A 17117-nucleotide genomic window follows, 5' to 3' on the forward strand; every position below is an offset into this window, starting at 1 on the left:
GAAGGCTGTCAGAGAAAACAGCACAGGGAGAACTCAGAACCACTCTCTAACACAGGGGTATGGAATGTCCAGACTTAGGTGATATAGCCCTGCCAAGGCATTTATAGGTGGGACTCAAAATTCAATAAGCCTATGGGTTTTTTTATAGTAACATTTAATGCTAATTTGTAAATTAATAATTTTGTATGGTCCATAAATGATGTTACATATGTCCAAATGGCCCTTGGCAGAAAAAAGCTTTTTTCCCCAGCAATTCTCTAACAAGTAAATGTAAGAGCCCCCAGCCTTTCCATTCCAGACATCAGACACAGTGCCATGGTCCAAGCATGTGGTGATTTTTATTAAGAATAACTTTGGTTCTAAGAAGTCCACCCTCAATTCTGTAATACTTCCCATTAAAAACAATTATACAAGAGCAAATACAAAAAAATATTAAATTATGAAAACAAATCCATTAAGGCTCCCTTTATATATATTATATACACTCAAACAAGTTAAGATTTTTCAGAGTAGAAGAATAAAGTCAATTGTTATAGCATAGAAAGCAACACTACTTTCCTACCAGGAGACTATAAAATATTAAACTAGCCTAAGAAAAACCAGAGTGGAAAAATGGAGCCATTTTTTGGTCAAAATGTGGCTCAAAGCACAAAACTGCTTGATGTTCATGAGACCTCAGAGTCTGGACTGAATAGTGTTTAAGTGTGAGGAGGAGATGGATGAAAGTCATTTTAGTTTTTTTAAATCATCTCTCCACTGATTTATTGCAAAAACTTATCTTATACTTCCTACATGTCCTGCACAGTGTTAGAGACAAAAGCCATTATCGATTTAGGCTTGTGAACCAATTTCATCTGTCAACTTTAGAAAGGGTCTCCACTCTGCATTCCACCATCATATGTACAAGTCTTCTTTTGGCCAGACCTTCCCCTGTTAATTACAAATAATTCAAGTGGGGAAACTATTTCCAGGACATGGGATCAGGCTGGATAAAAGGATGTGAGTTGGTCCTGAGTTGTCATTTTACAATTCATGTCATTTGTCCACAAACACAAAGAAATAACTCTAGTCAATATACAATCAGAAATATACTTTAAAAATGATCATTTGATGTACTTCTCTCAAAAGGAAGATGGAAAAAAAGTTATCATTCCATCCTTGAAAAGCAAACTATTATAGAGCAGTATTTTTAACTTAAGCATTTGAATAATACTTGCTTATAAGATAAATGATCCACATCAGGTGTAATCAACATGTTCTCTAACTAGCAGAATATTACCTCTCCATATACATTTATCTTCTTCACATTGTGACTAAATGTGAGCCTAGTTGTCAACTATGAAGACTAAAGCATTCCCATAGATAGGGGATTTCTACTCTGCTTACTAAGGATTCAAAAGCTTAGGATCCAGCTTTCTCTGAACCTTTTAATGAAAGATAACAATAACAGAGATTACAGACTGGCATGTCTCCAAAGAGAACATACTATACCCACACCATTCTTCCAGAGCATGTTGAATATGCCCTGCCATACCAGCAGTATAAAATGGATTCTGCATGATAATCTTGCTGTTGATTTTAATTTGGATCTGGCTTTGACAAGCATGCTAGCAGAAAGTGGAAGCCTCAGTTTTTCCTGAGACAGGCAGCATAGTAGTCATTAATATCTCCATTATCAATAACCTTATCCTCAGTAAGACAGTGGGGAAATAATGTCTCTATAAGAAAAAAAAAGACAAAGAAATATATAATCATTGATCAGAAATTTTCAAAGAGAGAAAATGTACAAATGTCATAAATCTTCCAACTAGGCCTCCTAGAGATCAATTTACAATTGTTTCACATTAAAATACTCAAAGCACCTCTGCTCACCCACCACCAGGGGGACAAGAGACAAGGGGTGGGGAACAGGGGGCTCCCTTCATCCTCTCTGAAGAAATCAAAGGATTTGGACTTCAACATTTTAAAAAGTAAAGTTAGGTTTTATGAATTTTTATTATCCAAAAGGATCATGAGATCATTTCTGATAAAAGGACTAGCTCAGCAAGTAACTTTAAAACAAAACAAATACTCAAAATATAGTTATCACAGAGACAAATAGATTTTTGAGGATGTGCCTTCACCCAGCTGGAATGTCACTGGGAATACACAAACCCCAGAAAAACACGAGTGAAAAGAGGACCAAGGCAGAAACTAATGGTTTCTGTTGTTTGCTCACAGCAAGTTTTAATCCTTTGTGCTGTATCTCAGTGCTAAAATTTTTGAGGGAACAGCTCAAATGAATATTGTCTGCTGTTAATTCTAACATGGGCAAAAGTAATAGATCAAACAAGAGAATCTCAGGTCCTCAGAACACAACTGATAGGTAATAGATGTAACAGATCAAACACACTTCTGTGCCATCTAACAGATAACATTAATGGAAGAATGAAACACATTTTATTTAGGTTTTAAAAGGAAAAATGCTCTGTGCCCCACTAGACTTGGACTGAAAGAAGAACCAGGCAGTGCAACTTGCAAGAATTTATTCCAGTGTCCTCTTCCTCTGTTGCTGTGGCTTCAGTCTCTGAACACCGGTCCATTATTCCAATGCTACATGCTGGTCAGCGTCCTTCATTTGGCGAATAGGAACTACAACTGTCCCAGGGGATCTGTCCACCCCAGACTGGAGGAGAACCACAACCAGATCCTTGTTCCCATCACAGTTTGCTGGCCGGGCTGATGGAGGTAGAGGACCTGCCACTGTCCGTGCCTGGGTTGGGGACCTATGACTCCTGCACTTGGGGCACCTCCTGGCCTGTTCTTCTGAGGTTGCCTTTAACCTTCACAAACTCGGGGGCATTTTCTTGCTCTTCTTGTAGCTTCTGCTTCTCAAGTTCAAGCTGAATTAAATTCAGAAACAAGGAAATTATTTACAAATGGAATTTTTTTTTTTTTCAGAACACTCATCCTCTTTCCAATATTCCTAGTGACTTAATTTCCCAATGAGAGAGATTTTCTCCTGGTTCCTGCTTTAAACACACACACACACACACACACACACACACACACACACACACACACACACACACGGTGATTCTGCACAGAGATAGTCATCAAAATGACAGGTGATGAAAACCTAAAAAATCAAGGCTAATAAGATCCTCAGACTAACGCATAGTGAGTCTAGTCTTAATGACGTTGGATTGCCTGTCCTAACAAGAATGATAGGAATTCAATACTTTCTGAGTCTCTTATAGGTCTTCAACAGAATCCTTGTCTTTACCTAGAATATATCTTAGCCCATTTGCTTGAGTTTTGTCTATTATCCTGCAATGATCTAAACACTGACACCTGGCATATCTTGGACACTCTGCTTCCTCTAATATCTCTATTTCTCAAGTCAAAAAAAAAAAAAGAGGCCTCTTTCAAGACAAACTGCATGATATCTCTGTGGTGTGCCTTCAAAAAATGAACTTGTAAAAAAGTAGTGAGTAAAATGATGACTATCATCTACAATGTAAAATGGCTGGGAAATGGAGAAATTGCTATGCAAGTATATACTTTTTTTTTTATCTTGCCTCCAGGGTTATTGCTGGGGCTGTGCCTGCACTACAAATACACTGCTCCTGGAGGCTATTTTTTCTCTTTTGTTGCCCCTGTTGTTATATTTTTGTTGTTGTTGTTGCTGTTGTTGTTGGATAGGACAGAGAGAAATGGAAAGAGGAGGGGAAGACAGAGAGGGGGAGAGAAAGATAGACACCTGCAGACCTGCTTCACCACCTGTGAAGCAACTCTCCTGCAGGTGGGGAGCCGGGGCTGGAACCGGGATCCTTATGCCTGTCCTTGCACTTTGTACCATGTGCGCTTAACTCGCTGTGCTATCGCCCAGGTATATGCTTTTGGCTCCCAAGTATATACTTTTCACAAGTGATACATAAGTCAATCTTGGAGATCTTAATATAAAAAACAGTGATTATAGGAAACAAAACTTGATAATAAGCATTAATTCATTAAAAGATTAGCATTAGGTATTCTCTAACCTAGTAGAAATGGTGATTATATGACAGAACAGTTATGGGTTAGCTATGCTACTTAGGCAGTCCTACTGCAGTATAAATGTATCTAATTAACAATGTGTTGGTATGCATCTAGTTCTGCTTCTGGGATCTAGTTCTGCTACTGTTACATTGCTTGACATTGTGGTCTATTTACATGGTCTTTTCTGTTACATTGGTTTGGTCTCACTCCCCCGCCTCCAGGAGATTGTGGTTTAGCCTTTGCCTTTTCCTGCTTCTCCCTTCTCCCCGCCCCCTCTCCTACGTACTTCCTGAGTTCCTCTCTACCGCTGGAGGAGAAAGATGAAGGAGCACTTTGTGTGGTGATTAGGTGTTGGACTGTTTGCCCGCTCGTGCCTGCTCGTGAATAAAGATTAAACTGTGTTCTCAGCTCTGCCATGTGTTTCTGGTCATCTGTTACCTGCCCGTGAAGCCAGCCCGGAGAAAATGACAACAATGTCTAGTACTTTAAACTTATACCAAACTGTATATTGGATATATCTGATTTTTTATTTTAAAAGACATTTTTCACTCCTATCACCCTCACCTGCTCCAACTTCTGCTGCCGCTTTAATAGTTCTATTTCCAAGTCAGATTTCTTCTTTTGTGCTTCTTCTTCTTTCTGCTTGATTACCTGATCTCGTTTTCTCTTTTCCATAACCTTCTGCAGTTCTGGCTTATTCTGAGGGGCAAGACCCCTGTAGCAAAAAATAAATAAATAAATAAATAATAAATTTTAAAAGTTAATAGACATAATTTCATGAAAGAACTTTAATTCAAAGCAACAGTCACAGGAGAGAAAAAAAGATAAGCAAGAGGCAATTGTGACTTAATAACTAATGCATGTAGTCTTAGATATTCAAGAGAATGAAAGAAAGAGCAAGAGTATCTGCCAAGCATAAGCAAAACCCATTCATTCCATTAAAGTGCACTGTGTGACTACTGTGGTCAGACGTGAAGGTATGTAAAGGAAATCATAAGGACAGCATGGGCTGGGAAAGGTGATGAGTATGATGAGCACCCGGGGTGGGAAGGAGAGCAAAAGATGCTTCCGCCTGGAGTTTTAGGGGATGCTTCCTGTGTTGAGCCCAGCCCATGTACTCACTGTAGTCGAGAGAAACACTGGCGCAGCAATTTAAACAGCAGGATGGCCCAAATTTTTCAAATTTGGAAGAGGGTTCTTATATATCTAAAGCCGCATTGGGGGGGGGGGGGATAACTCACCCTTTAAAGCACCAGTCTTGGGGGCCAGGTAGTGGCATAACTGGTAGAGTGCACACACTGTAGTGCACAAAGGCCCAGGACTAAGCCCCTAGTCCTCACCTGCAGGAGGGAAGCTTCACAAGTGGTGAAGCAGTGTTGCAGGTCTTTTTCTCTCTCTCTTCTCTATCTCCCCCTTCCCTCTCAAGTTCCCTTGGCCTCTATCCAAAATAAATAAATAAAAATAAACTTAAAAAATTAAGCATGGGTCTTCCATGCATGAAGTTTGAACCCTGGCACCACATGGAAGTATCATGCACAGCACTGGGGAAGCTCCATGAATGGCAGATCGTTCTGTGGTGTCTCTCTCTTCTTCCTCTTTCTCTGTTTCTCCTCTCAAAGAAATGAAAGAATGAAAACACTGGGCCTGGGAGTCAGCTTATCAGTGGGATCATGCATGTGCAAGGTGCTCAGTTCATATCTCCCCACAGCCTTTGTGCTGCATTTAGAAAGAATTAAATAAGGAGCTGGGCAGTGGCACACCTTGTAAAGTACACACATTACCAAGTACAAGGACCTGGTTCAAGCACTCAGTCTCCACCTGCAGAAAGCTTCAAAGCAAAAGCTTTGAAGAAAGCTTCACAAGCAGTGAATAGTGCTGTAGTTCTTTCTCTCTCTCTCTCTCTCTCTCTCACACACACACACACACACACACACACACACACACACTCTTACTCTCTCCTCCCAACCCCTCTCTCTTCCCCTTCCTTCTCTACTTCTGTCTCTATAAAAATAAGTAAATAAAGAAGAAGAAAAAAATAAAAATAAAAGCACATCCAGGGTTTCATCATTAAGGGGGTGGGGTGAGGGATAGTCACAGGGAACTCTGATCCTCAACTCCTTATACAGGGTTTCTATTGCTGACCCTGTTTAGATACACAGAAGTTAGATTTCTACATTTTTTTACATGTTGTATTTACTACATTTCTTTTTTATATAATTTTTTAAATCTTTATTTATTTGCTGTATAGAGACTGTCAGAAATTGAGAGGGAAGGGGGTGATAGAGAGGGAGAGAGACAAAAAGACACCTGCAACACTGCTTCACCACTTGTGAAGCTTTCCCCCTGCAGGTGGGGGCCAGCAGCTCAAACCTGGGTCCTTGCACACTGTAACACGTGCGCTCAACCAGGTGCGCCACCACCTGGCCCCTGTATTTACTACATTTCTAAGGAGAATATTGAGCTGCCCTCTTCAAACAGAAGAAAACAACACATAAAAACTTGTTAAGTCACTGCCCAGCAACACTACCCAGCAATACAAGGTCAGAGGTGAGTCAGGAGAAGGACACCCTCAGGTAGGACTGCCAGCCTGTGTAACTGTGAGCTAGGCCTCTCCTGGCCTCCATTTCCTCAGGATTCTTAGCCTGGCTTCCCATGGCTCTGCTGACAACCCTCATTCCTGACAGCTTCTCTCTTCTCCTCCATATTCTGTATTTACTTCAGCCAACTCTAAAGTAATCTCAACTTGATATAAAAATGTTCTGAGGGCATTTACAGTAAAAATGAAGCATATCAAGAAACAGGAAAAACACTGTCAGTTTCAGGCAGCACAGGATGAGTGACAGCATATCCACATCTGCCTACACACAGACACTCCTGATCAGTCACTCAGTTTCTAAACTGCTGAAAAGGAGCAGTCCAAGTACCTTCCCCAGAACTTTCTGTTCTCTCAACCACTCTGTGCCTTATCGATTCATGTGTCTACTTCAGTCAATCCCTGTGATTCAGCGACAAGGAGCCATCTTAGTCACTGCTGAGTCAAATCCCAAACTTCAAAATGTATGTTCTGCTCAGAAAAGTCACACCCATGTGCTAGTCTCGATTTCTTCCAAGTTCCTCATGTATCTAAATAAATCTTCAACATTACTCTCTCTGTTTCACTGACTTGCCTATTTTCTTGATGCTGACATCTCTTCTAGCTACTTGTCTTCTTTTTTTTTGAAACTTTTAGAATTTTTTAAAATATTTATTTATTCCCTTTTGTTGCCCTTGTTATTATTGTTGTTGTTATTGATTTTGTTGTTGGACAAGACAGAGAGAAATAGATAGAGGAGGGGAAGACAGAAAGGGGGAAAGAAAGAGACACCTGTAAGACCTGCTTCACTGCCTGTGAAGCGACTCCCCTGCAGGTGGGGAGCTGGGGGCTTGAACGGGGATCCTTATGCCAGTCCTTTGTGCTTTGTGCCACGTGAGCTTAACCTGCTGCGCTACCACAACTCCCAACTTGTCTTTTTAAAATCATGATGAATAACTTTTCAAAGCTCTCTACAGAGCAAAGATCAGTACAGTCCGGCACTGAAGACAAAGAACAAAGTAAACACAGCATACATGGCTCCACTTGCCCAATTTTTATCAACAGAACTCCTGGTAGAAGAAGGATTATCCCTCCAATTCTTCATCTGAACTATTCCAGCCTTTAGGTTCATGATTAGTGAACAATTTGTTTGGTTTTATATGTTAACTCTCTTTTCAAGCACCAGGTTCCAGATGCTAGCATAATGCCAACCAGACTTCCCCGGACAGGCAACCCCACCAATGTGTCCTAGATCTCTGATTCCTCAGAACCCTGCCCCAATAGGAAAAGAGAGAGGCAGGCTGGGAGTATGGATCGACCAGTCAATGCCCATGTTCATAGGGGAAGCAATTACAGAAGGTAGACCTTCCGCCTTCTGCATCCCACAATGACCTCGGATCTGTACTCCCAGATGGTCAAAGAATAGGAAAGCTATCAAGGAGGGGATGGGATACAGAGTTCTGGTGGTGGGAACTATGTGGAGTTGTACCACTCTTATCCTATGGTTTTGTCAGTGTTTCCTTTTTATAAATAAAATTTTAAAAAAAGAAAGAAAAAAATCTAGATTAGAAAAAGGAGGAGGAGGAGGAGGAGGATAACAATAAATAAACATGTAAAGCGTCAGGTTCCATCTTTCTGGCATCTCCCCCATCAAAAATTGAATTCAGCCAAATTTCCAGTGAAACAAGAGACTGTTACTATGTGACTTTATTATGTTTTTAAGAGCTGATCAAGCAGACAGAAAAACAGCCAGAATATTCTAGAAATTAAATCTTAGTGACTGGCATAGTTAAGTTATTATATTCATAATAGAGCAATGTGTCATGGATCAAAGGAAAGAATGTTTGCAAATAATCTGAGTAAAGACCCACTCAGCTCCATGACTATTAGTCTTTATTTGGTAGTACACACAGAACTGGGGATTTAAATTTTAGGAATAAGAATTATCTGCATAATTTAAATTTCAAACATTTTTCTTTCCCTACATGTCACTGGAAAAATTATCCTCAACAGCTACTCAATTCTTCTATTATGCAGAAGCTATTGAACAAACTCTCACGTCTGACACATTAAGTGGACATTGTCTGGCAAAGTAGGAATGGGTCTCACTGATGGAGAGTATTCATTTTCTATTCAAAGATCTTAGACAATGGAAGCAGCAAGATAAAATATTTAGGGACAAGAGACTCAGGCAAATGGTACTTCTGTGATAAATGGTCTGCATTTATGAGAGTCAAGAGGCTGTACAAATTTAGTTCAGATTTGACCAGAGCAGATCACTTAACTTTCTGTGTGGAGTGGAGAAAGGCAGACAATGATCACAGGACTGTCTTGAATATAAACTGGAAAAGTAGATTTGATCTGAGATATGGCAAATAGAAATGAGCTGCTCTCAATTTCATAAAGACTTTTGATCATTCTTTATAGGACTGCAGTTGTCTCTGTAGTCAACACTGATACAAACAATTAAAAAGTACTTTATGACAGACAGGTGCCCAAGTCCTTTTGACTTTAGCAGCTAAGTTATTCCTGAGCCTGCTTCCGGTACCAATTACAGGGGGACAAGCCCCCCCTTTTTTTATTATAAAAGTTAAGTGTTTCTTGTAGGAGGGGGGGAAGGTGGGGTGATAATCAGATATGTAAAGTTAAAAGTGCAAGCACACCTAAACCTTTCCTGATAAACTAATCATGGGAGCACTAGTTAGGTTATATCCTATGAGGGAGTGATGGCACTGAAACTGTACAATGTTGAGGCCATGTCCCCATGGGCCAGCTGTCATTCCTGCACCTGGAGATAACTAAATCTATACTGTCATTACTTTTACAAACAGAGCTTTTCCTTATTCCTCTAGCCATCTGTACAGGGCAGTACAGCATAATGTGATGATCCGCTGACAGACATGTAGGTGGGAAGCAAGGAGTTGGAGAACTTCCTTGTACATTTCCATTTGCACCCACATGCAGGCATTTCTTTTGGCTCAATTCATGGAAAAAGATCTACTAGCTGGACATCTACACATTTTATAATTTCCTGTGTGTTGCCAAATTCCCCTCCCAAAATTACACTTTCCTGCATACTTCTCTCAGTTCATACCAAATAATATTGCATTTGCCGATCCCAAACTAATCAGCGCAACGAGTACCACCTCAGCATGCTTCACTTCAGACTGTGTCCAGAGACTTCAGGTGTGGAATGACAACCCTTCAGCTTCATTACTCGGGTGAGACCTTTCCTTTCACAGTATTCTCTAATTCCATTCCAGGTGGTTCACTTCCTAACAAAGTCCCAAAACCTATATAGACCGGTCTTGTGAGATAGAGCATATGCTCACATGTATCCATAAACTAGAGCAAAATATATAACTGAAAGCAAAAGTACACAATAGTCTGCAGTGAGTACCCTGCAGCACTGCACTATTCCAGCCTTTAGGTCCATGACTGTTCAACAATTTGTTTGGCTTTGTATGTTAACTCTCTTTTTAGCCACCAGGTTCCAGATGCCAGCATGATGCCGACCAGACTTCCCTGGACAGACAACCTCACCAATGTGTCCTGGAGCTCCGCTTCCCCAGAGCCCCACACTACTAGGGTAAGAGAGAGGCAGCCTGGGAGTATGGATTGACCAGTCAATGCCCATGTTCAGCAGGGAAGCTATTAAAGAAGCCAGACCTTACACCTTCTGCATCCCACAATGATCTTGGGTCCATACCAGAGGGATAAAGAATAGGACAGCTATCAGGGGAGGGGCTGGGATACATAGATCTGGTGGTGGGAATTGTGTGGAGTTGTACCCCTCTTGTCCTATGGTTTTGTTAATGTCTCCTTTTTTAAATAAACAAAACAAAACCAAAAAACACATTCCCTTGTACCCACCAGCTTAACGCCTCCTGTCCTTACTTTATTTTTCCTTAGGTTTGAGGACAAGAGTAATATCTGATTTCAAGAACTTTATCTTTAATTTTGGATCTGGTTTGACCTGTCCTTTCTACATTTCTGGCTGAGCCATTTCTACTTGCATGAGTTCAAAAGCAAATATTCTTTTTTAAATTTTTTTAAATATTTATTTCCTTTTGTTGCCCTTATTGTTTTACTATTGTAGTGACTATTGTGTTGTTATTGATGTCATTGTTGTTGGATAGGACAGAGAGAAATGGAGGGGGGAGGAGACAGACAGAGGGAGAAAGACAGACACCTGCAGGCCTGCTTCACCGCCTGTGAAGCGATTCCCCTGCAGGTGGGGAGCCAGGGGCTCGAACCAGGACCCTTATGCCAATCCTCGTGCTTTGCACCATGTACACTTAACCTGCTGCACTACCGCCTGACTCCCCAAAAGCAAATATTCTTATTTCAACTTCAATTTTTTTCCAAGTTGTACTGCAACAAGTATTTACCGAAAAATGATTTGTCTAGTAAAGCATGCAAACAATAGACTGAAAACAAAAGACACTAGAAATCACTGACTTTGAGAGGCCAGGCAGTGGCACACCTGGTTAAATGCACATATTACCATGCATAAGGACCTAGGTTCAAGTTTTCTGTCCCCACCTGCAGAGGAAACAGGTGTCCCTCTTGATTTCTCTGTCTTATCAAAAATAAATAAATATTGTTATCAGGATCAGTGGATTTGTCATGCAAGCACTAAGCCCCAGCAATAAAATTGGCAATAAAAAGGAGGAGGAGGAAGAGGAGATGGATACGGAGAAGGAGGAGGAGGAGAAGAAGGCCTCTCTAAATTATACTAGAAATATTCTTACTTTTTAAGAGTTCTTGAACACTGACCTTTCAACTACAAAAAAGGAAACCTCCAGAAGCTTTCCTGTTGATGACACTGGGAACATCTGTACAACCTGAGAGAATGAAACTGAAGTTCAAGAGGTAAAGATGATCACAAAACCATTAAGTGGCAACTGCAACTCTTTTTGAAAGTCAAAACATGCAAGTCTCTTCATTAAGATGCAGATATGGTTCCCAGGCAGGACTACCTCCATATTCTAGGATCTGTTTACAAGCCAGCACAGTTGTCGCCATCCCTCCCAAATTTACCCTAATTCTCAACTTGATCTGTTTGTTTGTTTACTGATTAAGACTCAAACATTACTCCAGCACACGTGGGGATGGGGATTAGATCTAGGACTTCACAAAGGCAAGTGATATGCTCTACCACTGTGCCACTTCCTTGGCCACCTGGTCCAGATCTCTCTCACTTCACTTAAACCACGAGTGACATTTAGAGGCAGACAGGAAGACAGGAAGGGTCAACATTCACTCCATCTGCCTCACCTCAATTCAATCAGCAAAAGTGGTTAGAAGAGCCATGTAGCCTCACAACTCAGATCCAGCATCATTCAGATGATCTAAAAACAATTCTAAAGGAAGTCTAAATGCTCTCAAATAAGGACTGAGAGATAACTCACGTGGTAAAGCGCATATCTTCTAAGCATGAAGCCTAGGGTCGGAGCATGGACACCACCACGGGAACTCCATGGACAGTGCAGCAGTGCTGCAGTCTTCCTCCCTCCCTCCTCAATCTTTTTCTGCCTATTTCTCTCTCCTCTCCAAGTGTATAGAATTTTTTTTTAAAGGTAGCTAAGAGAGCACTCAGTAGTATCATGCATATGTGAGGCTCTTAGTTCATTTCTCAGTTACATAAAAAAAAAAGTCCTCTAGGAAAAACATGACTCAAAAAAACCACCTCACCTTTTCTGATTCATAAGAAGTTCTCGGTGAAGATCCTGATGGTTCCGGGAAGATTTGACAGGATTGACAAGTTTCTGCGGCCTAATTAGTTCAGGGTTGTCATCTTCTATGTAGTCTGGCTCAGCCATGATGCTTCTTGGAATGAGGTATGTGTCCTTCGGATCTGCGTCCTCAAGCAGGCTGTCTGAAACACAAAGAGATTCACCATCAGTGGGGTCTTCTCCAATGTCTCTCCCACATGTAGTCCCTACAGAACAAAGACTATGTCCAGCTTGTGAAAACATCACCTCCTTGGGGGTCGGGTAGTAGTGTAGTGGGTTAAGCGCACATAGTGTGAAGCACAAGGATCCCGGTTCAAGTCTACCTGGCTCCCCACCTGCAAGAGGGTCACTTTACAAGCAGTGAAGCAGGTCTGCGGGTGTCTACCTTTCTCTCTCCTCTCTGTCTTCCCCTCCTCTCTTGATTTCTCTCTGTCCTATCCAATAACAATGGCAGCATGCCAACAATAACAATAATAAGGACAACAAGGGCAACAAAAAATGGGAAAAAATGGCCTGGACCCAGGAGCAGCAGATTTGTAGTACAGGCACCAGGCCCCAGCAATAACCCTGGAGGCACAAAAAATAACAAAACATCACCTCCTCTGCCCACTTCACTAAAAACTATCATCTCTGGGAAGGTCACTGGGGGTAAAAGAAACAGAGCAGTTGCTTGCTTTGTGTTGCCTGTTTAATGAAAATAAAGGAGTCCCCCCCCCCCCCCCCATCAGACCCTGGTCAATGCTGGTTCAACTGAGTCAAAGGTCATATCTAGAAGCCAAGTGACCAACCCAGGTCCTTTATTGCTTCCTTACACCTTGCCAGAGAAACAGACACCAGAAGTGAACTCAGCTACAACACTGGGTCAGTGACAGGCCTCCAGAGCACAGGGCAGTCCCCCACCACATCTCAGACTTCTAGTGGGGTCCTCTCCCCAGACCCAAGTGCACTGGTAGACTTCTTCCTACTCACAGTCTTACAGATCTTTCTCCTCAGATGTCACCTCTGGGATTTTATTGTTTTATATCAGAGGAGGGGGTTGTCATGGAACATTTAGAAAAGTCATTTAATGGGCTGCTTAGGCAGAGCCCCACAGGCTCTTTGGGTTCAGCCCCCTGAGCAGGGAGGTGGCAGCCAGAGCTCTGAATCTGTCTGTGTATTCTCCCCAGTGAGAAAAGCTCCTGGAGGGTAGGTTGTGTGTTTCCCTCTTCAGGGTTATCACTGGGGCTTAGAACTTGCACTACAAATCAACTGCTCCTGGAGTCCGTTCTCCCTTCCCCCATTTGTTTATTGGACAGGACAGAGAGAAATAGAGGAGAGGAAGACAGAGAGGAGGAGGAGAGAAAGACATCTGCAACACTGCTTCACTGCCTGTGAAACTACCCCCACCCCTTCAGGTAGGGAGCTGGGAGCTCAAACCAGCATCCTTGCACGGATCCTTGAGCTTCATACTATGTGTGCTTAACCCAGTGCACTACTGCCTGGCCCCCTTCAGCATCCCTTCTTTTCCCAATTTAATTCCCCAGGTCCTCAGCAAAGTGCCTGAGCCATGGCAGAAGCTGAACACATGTGGAACTGAATCCAATCTGCACTCAGTGCAAAGTGTGGTGAGGTCTTCCATGAAAAAGCATCTCTGGAGTGGTATTTCCAGATCATAATGAAATTCCATTTTTATTTAAGTATTCTCCATACAGTTTTCCAAAGGGGCTGCACCAACATTGTAATAGAGTCCCTCTTTCTACACAACCTCAAGCACAGTGACAATGTACCAGACCTGAACACCTGAGGGCTCAGATTCAGTCCCCTGCACCACCATTTGCCAGAGCTGAGCAGTGCTCTGGTCCCTGTGTGTGTGACTCTCTCCTCTGATAAAAATAAATTATATATATACATTTTTAAAACATCTTGTGAAAATTAAGTGGGTAAGAATGCGGAGAGCAGGCGCCAAGTCATGGCTCACCATATTTAAAGATCTGGGTTCAAGCCCCAGGTCCTCACTTGGTGGAGAGCATGAGGAGTGGATCAGTGTTGTATGTGTCCTTTTTTTGCCCCCCTCTCTCCCTTCCTCTCAATTTTCTCTCTCATTTTCTATGCAAGAAAGAGAGAGAGAGAGAGAAAGTGGAGGGAGAAAAGGAAAAGAAGGAAAAAAGAAAACACATGGTGACCAAATCCCAATGACAGCAGTGGTCGTCATAAATCCAGAGGATAAATGAATCAGCTGAAAGAGAAACACTATATGTCATTGCTTATATATTTTAGGCAAAACTGCATGACTGAAGCCCCAAATTACCTAATGATAATGTATGTGCAACAAATCTCACCCAACATCCCTTAAATGTCACCTCTGTAGGAGTCGGGTGGTAGCACAGCAGGTTAAGCTCACATGGCGCAAAGAGCAAACACAGGCATAAGGATCCCGGTTCGAGCCCCCGGCTCCCCATCTGCAGGGGAGTCGCTTCACAAGCAGTGAAGCAGGTCTGCAGGTATCTATCTTTCTCTCCCCCTCTGTCTTCCCTTCCTCTCTCCATTTCTCTCTGTCCTATCTAACAATGACAACAACAATAACAACAACAAAAAGGGCAACAAAAGGGAATAAACATTTAAAAAAATGTCACCTATATGACGTTTTCAATAAGAAAGCCTGAAAGTCTTGCCCAGATGTAAAGTGACAAAAGTGACAAACCTTGAACCAAGTGAATCAGTGACCCCATCATGCCAGCCTGACTTGAAGCCGCTGCCCCACAGAACACAAGAGAGCTCCCAGACCTAGATTGTAGCTGCACCAGCTCTGCACTCCCACTGGCTTTAAACGCTAGGCACAGCTTTGGTGTTCTAGTTAATCAGTAGACAAGAAAGCCTACAGATGGCCATAAAAGGATGTCTCTCTGCTATAAGCCCTGGGTAGTCTCCATGATAACATCCAAACAGGTAACTGCTTCCTAAGGTCAGTGCAGGAGTGGAGGTGTGTGGGTGTGTATGAGGGAGCAGGAGGAGATTTGGGGGCTTGAGGACAGGTAGTGGAAGAGCCTTCCAGAAACAGGGAGCAGATGATCCCTTACTACTCTGAGGTCAAGCCAGTCAGAGGGGCTGGTGGCCAGTGAGGACAGAGAGGCATTGCAGAGGCTCAAGAGGTGGAGAAGGAAGCAGATGATGGGTAAGAATTTGGAGGTCACTGTAAGAATTCTGAGGAAAATGGGGAGTCATTCAGGGTTTGGAGCAAAGAAGTTACAAGATTTGACTTGATCATTTTTAGCTAATATGATAGAATAGAAAAGATGGGAGATTGGTGTCAAGTCTGGTTTCCACCATGGCATTTTCATCAGTAGCTGTAACACAGCACTTCGAACATCTTGAGTTCCGTGGAGGCCACTCTGGATGGATGCTCAGGGTGGGCCGGTTCACAAGGCAGACCAAATCAGGACTAGGAACTCTCAGGGTTCTTAGTCCCATGCTCCATTATCTAAAGAGGGCCTGGAAACAGAGTTAATATCTGTTCATGCCTATATGAGGCATTCTCCACAAAATCCCCCGTGTGGGGTGTGGTAAGTTTCTGAGGATGACAAGCTAACCCATGCTGGGAGGGTGCCCTAACCCCAGTCCATAAGGACAGACACTCCTACACCCAGGACCCTCCCAGAACTCTTTTGAATCTCTCCATTTGACTGTTTCATTTATGTCCTTTGCTACATCTTCTAAGTGCTCCCCTGAGCTACAAGGGCTCCCAACAAATTCATCAAACCCAAGGAGAGGCTGTGGGAACCTCTGGCTTTCCCAACTGGTCAGAAGCACTGGTGACAACTGAAGAACTGGGGTGGGAGGGGGCTGTAGTCTGGCAGGAATGAACCTTTAACCTGTGGAATCTGACATTATGTCCTGACAGGCAGAGATAGAACAGGGCTGAACTGTAGGACAGCAGAGAATTGCTCGGTATGGGAGAATAACCCATCTGATGATTGGAATTGTCTGTGAATGCCTACATCGATGAACTACCCCCTTTGTCCTCTTACACTGTTCCTGTCCCCCTTTTCTACCAGGTCCCACTATCCCACCCTGGAGGTCAGTACAAGGTTGAGCCTTCAAGGTGCAGAATTTAAAGGCTTTGGTTCTGAATATGGGAAATACGTTCTTGTGTGGGGTGTGTGGGGTGTCTTGGGTTTCTCTCTAGACTTCCTGTCTGGTAAGAGCTTCTTTTCCCAAAGTTATGTGGTGAACACGGTTGCATCCCGGGCCCTAATGGAGTGAGGTTCGTCGAGTCCTGAACTGGCAATGTAAACATTCTCTCCTTTCTCTCTGCCTTTCTTCCCAACTGAAGCTAGGAAGGAAGGCCCAGGAGCATCTCAGGAACGTGTAGACCTTACCTGCAAGTGGAGGAGGCTGGAGGAGTCTACTATCTCCCCACGGTCTGGGGGAAGATTGTGTGGCAACAAGGGGGTGGGGAACAACCTCTGTGTGTTGCTGTCCTCATGGTGGTGCTGGGGGTAATGGATTTGACTCAGGCTCTGGCCACTGCCAGTGGCTCTGCTCCCAAGAGTCGTGATCACCTAACAGACCTGCATGTTCTACTCTCTTCCCTCTGCCAGTCAATCTTTTTCCTCACTGCTACCATGCCTGGAAAGACCACTCTCATCTTAAGGGAGCTCATCCATTCACAAAGCCAGCCTCCAGCTCAACATGAATAGCATCTATACAAGCATCTTTATGCCCCCCCCCACCAGCCTTGGCCCCCTAGCCAGCACCATTCCCTGGACGGCAATGCTAATCCTCTCCTAACCAGTCCCTGGGCTGCCATT

The 17117-nt window shown here is 42.9% G+C and overlaps 1 protein-coding gene across 3 annotated transcripts in view; it reads right to left on the bottom strand.

Annotated features, from left to right (window-relative positions):
- Positions 1 to 314: 314 nt before the first annotated feature.
- The window catches only part of FAM107B (family with sequence similarity 107 member B), a 215851-nt gene continuing 199048 nt past the window's right edge, over positions 315 to 17117 (bottom strand). For all 3 annotated transcript variants that reach the window (XM_007532069.3, XM_060192211.1, XM_060192210.1), the window contains 3 exons: positions 12290 to 12473; positions 4585 to 4735; positions 315 to 2882 (listed from right to left, as the gene is read on the bottom strand). In XM_007532069.3, the coding sequence (XP_007532131.1) occupies positions 2766 to 2882; positions 4585 to 4735; positions 12290 to 12473 (452 nt within the window). In that variant the 3' untranslated portion in view covers positions 315 to 2765. The remainder of the gene's footprint in view (positions 2883 to 4584; positions 4736 to 12289; positions 12474 to 17117) is intronic.

The sequence above is a fragment of the Erinaceus europaeus genome, chromosome 6, assembly GCF_950295315.1.
Source record: "Erinaceus europaeus chromosome 6, mEriEur2.1, whole genome shotgun sequence".
NCBI classification, from domain to species: Eukaryota; Metazoa; Chordata; class Mammalia; order Eulipotyphla; family Erinaceidae; genus Erinaceus; species Erinaceus europaeus.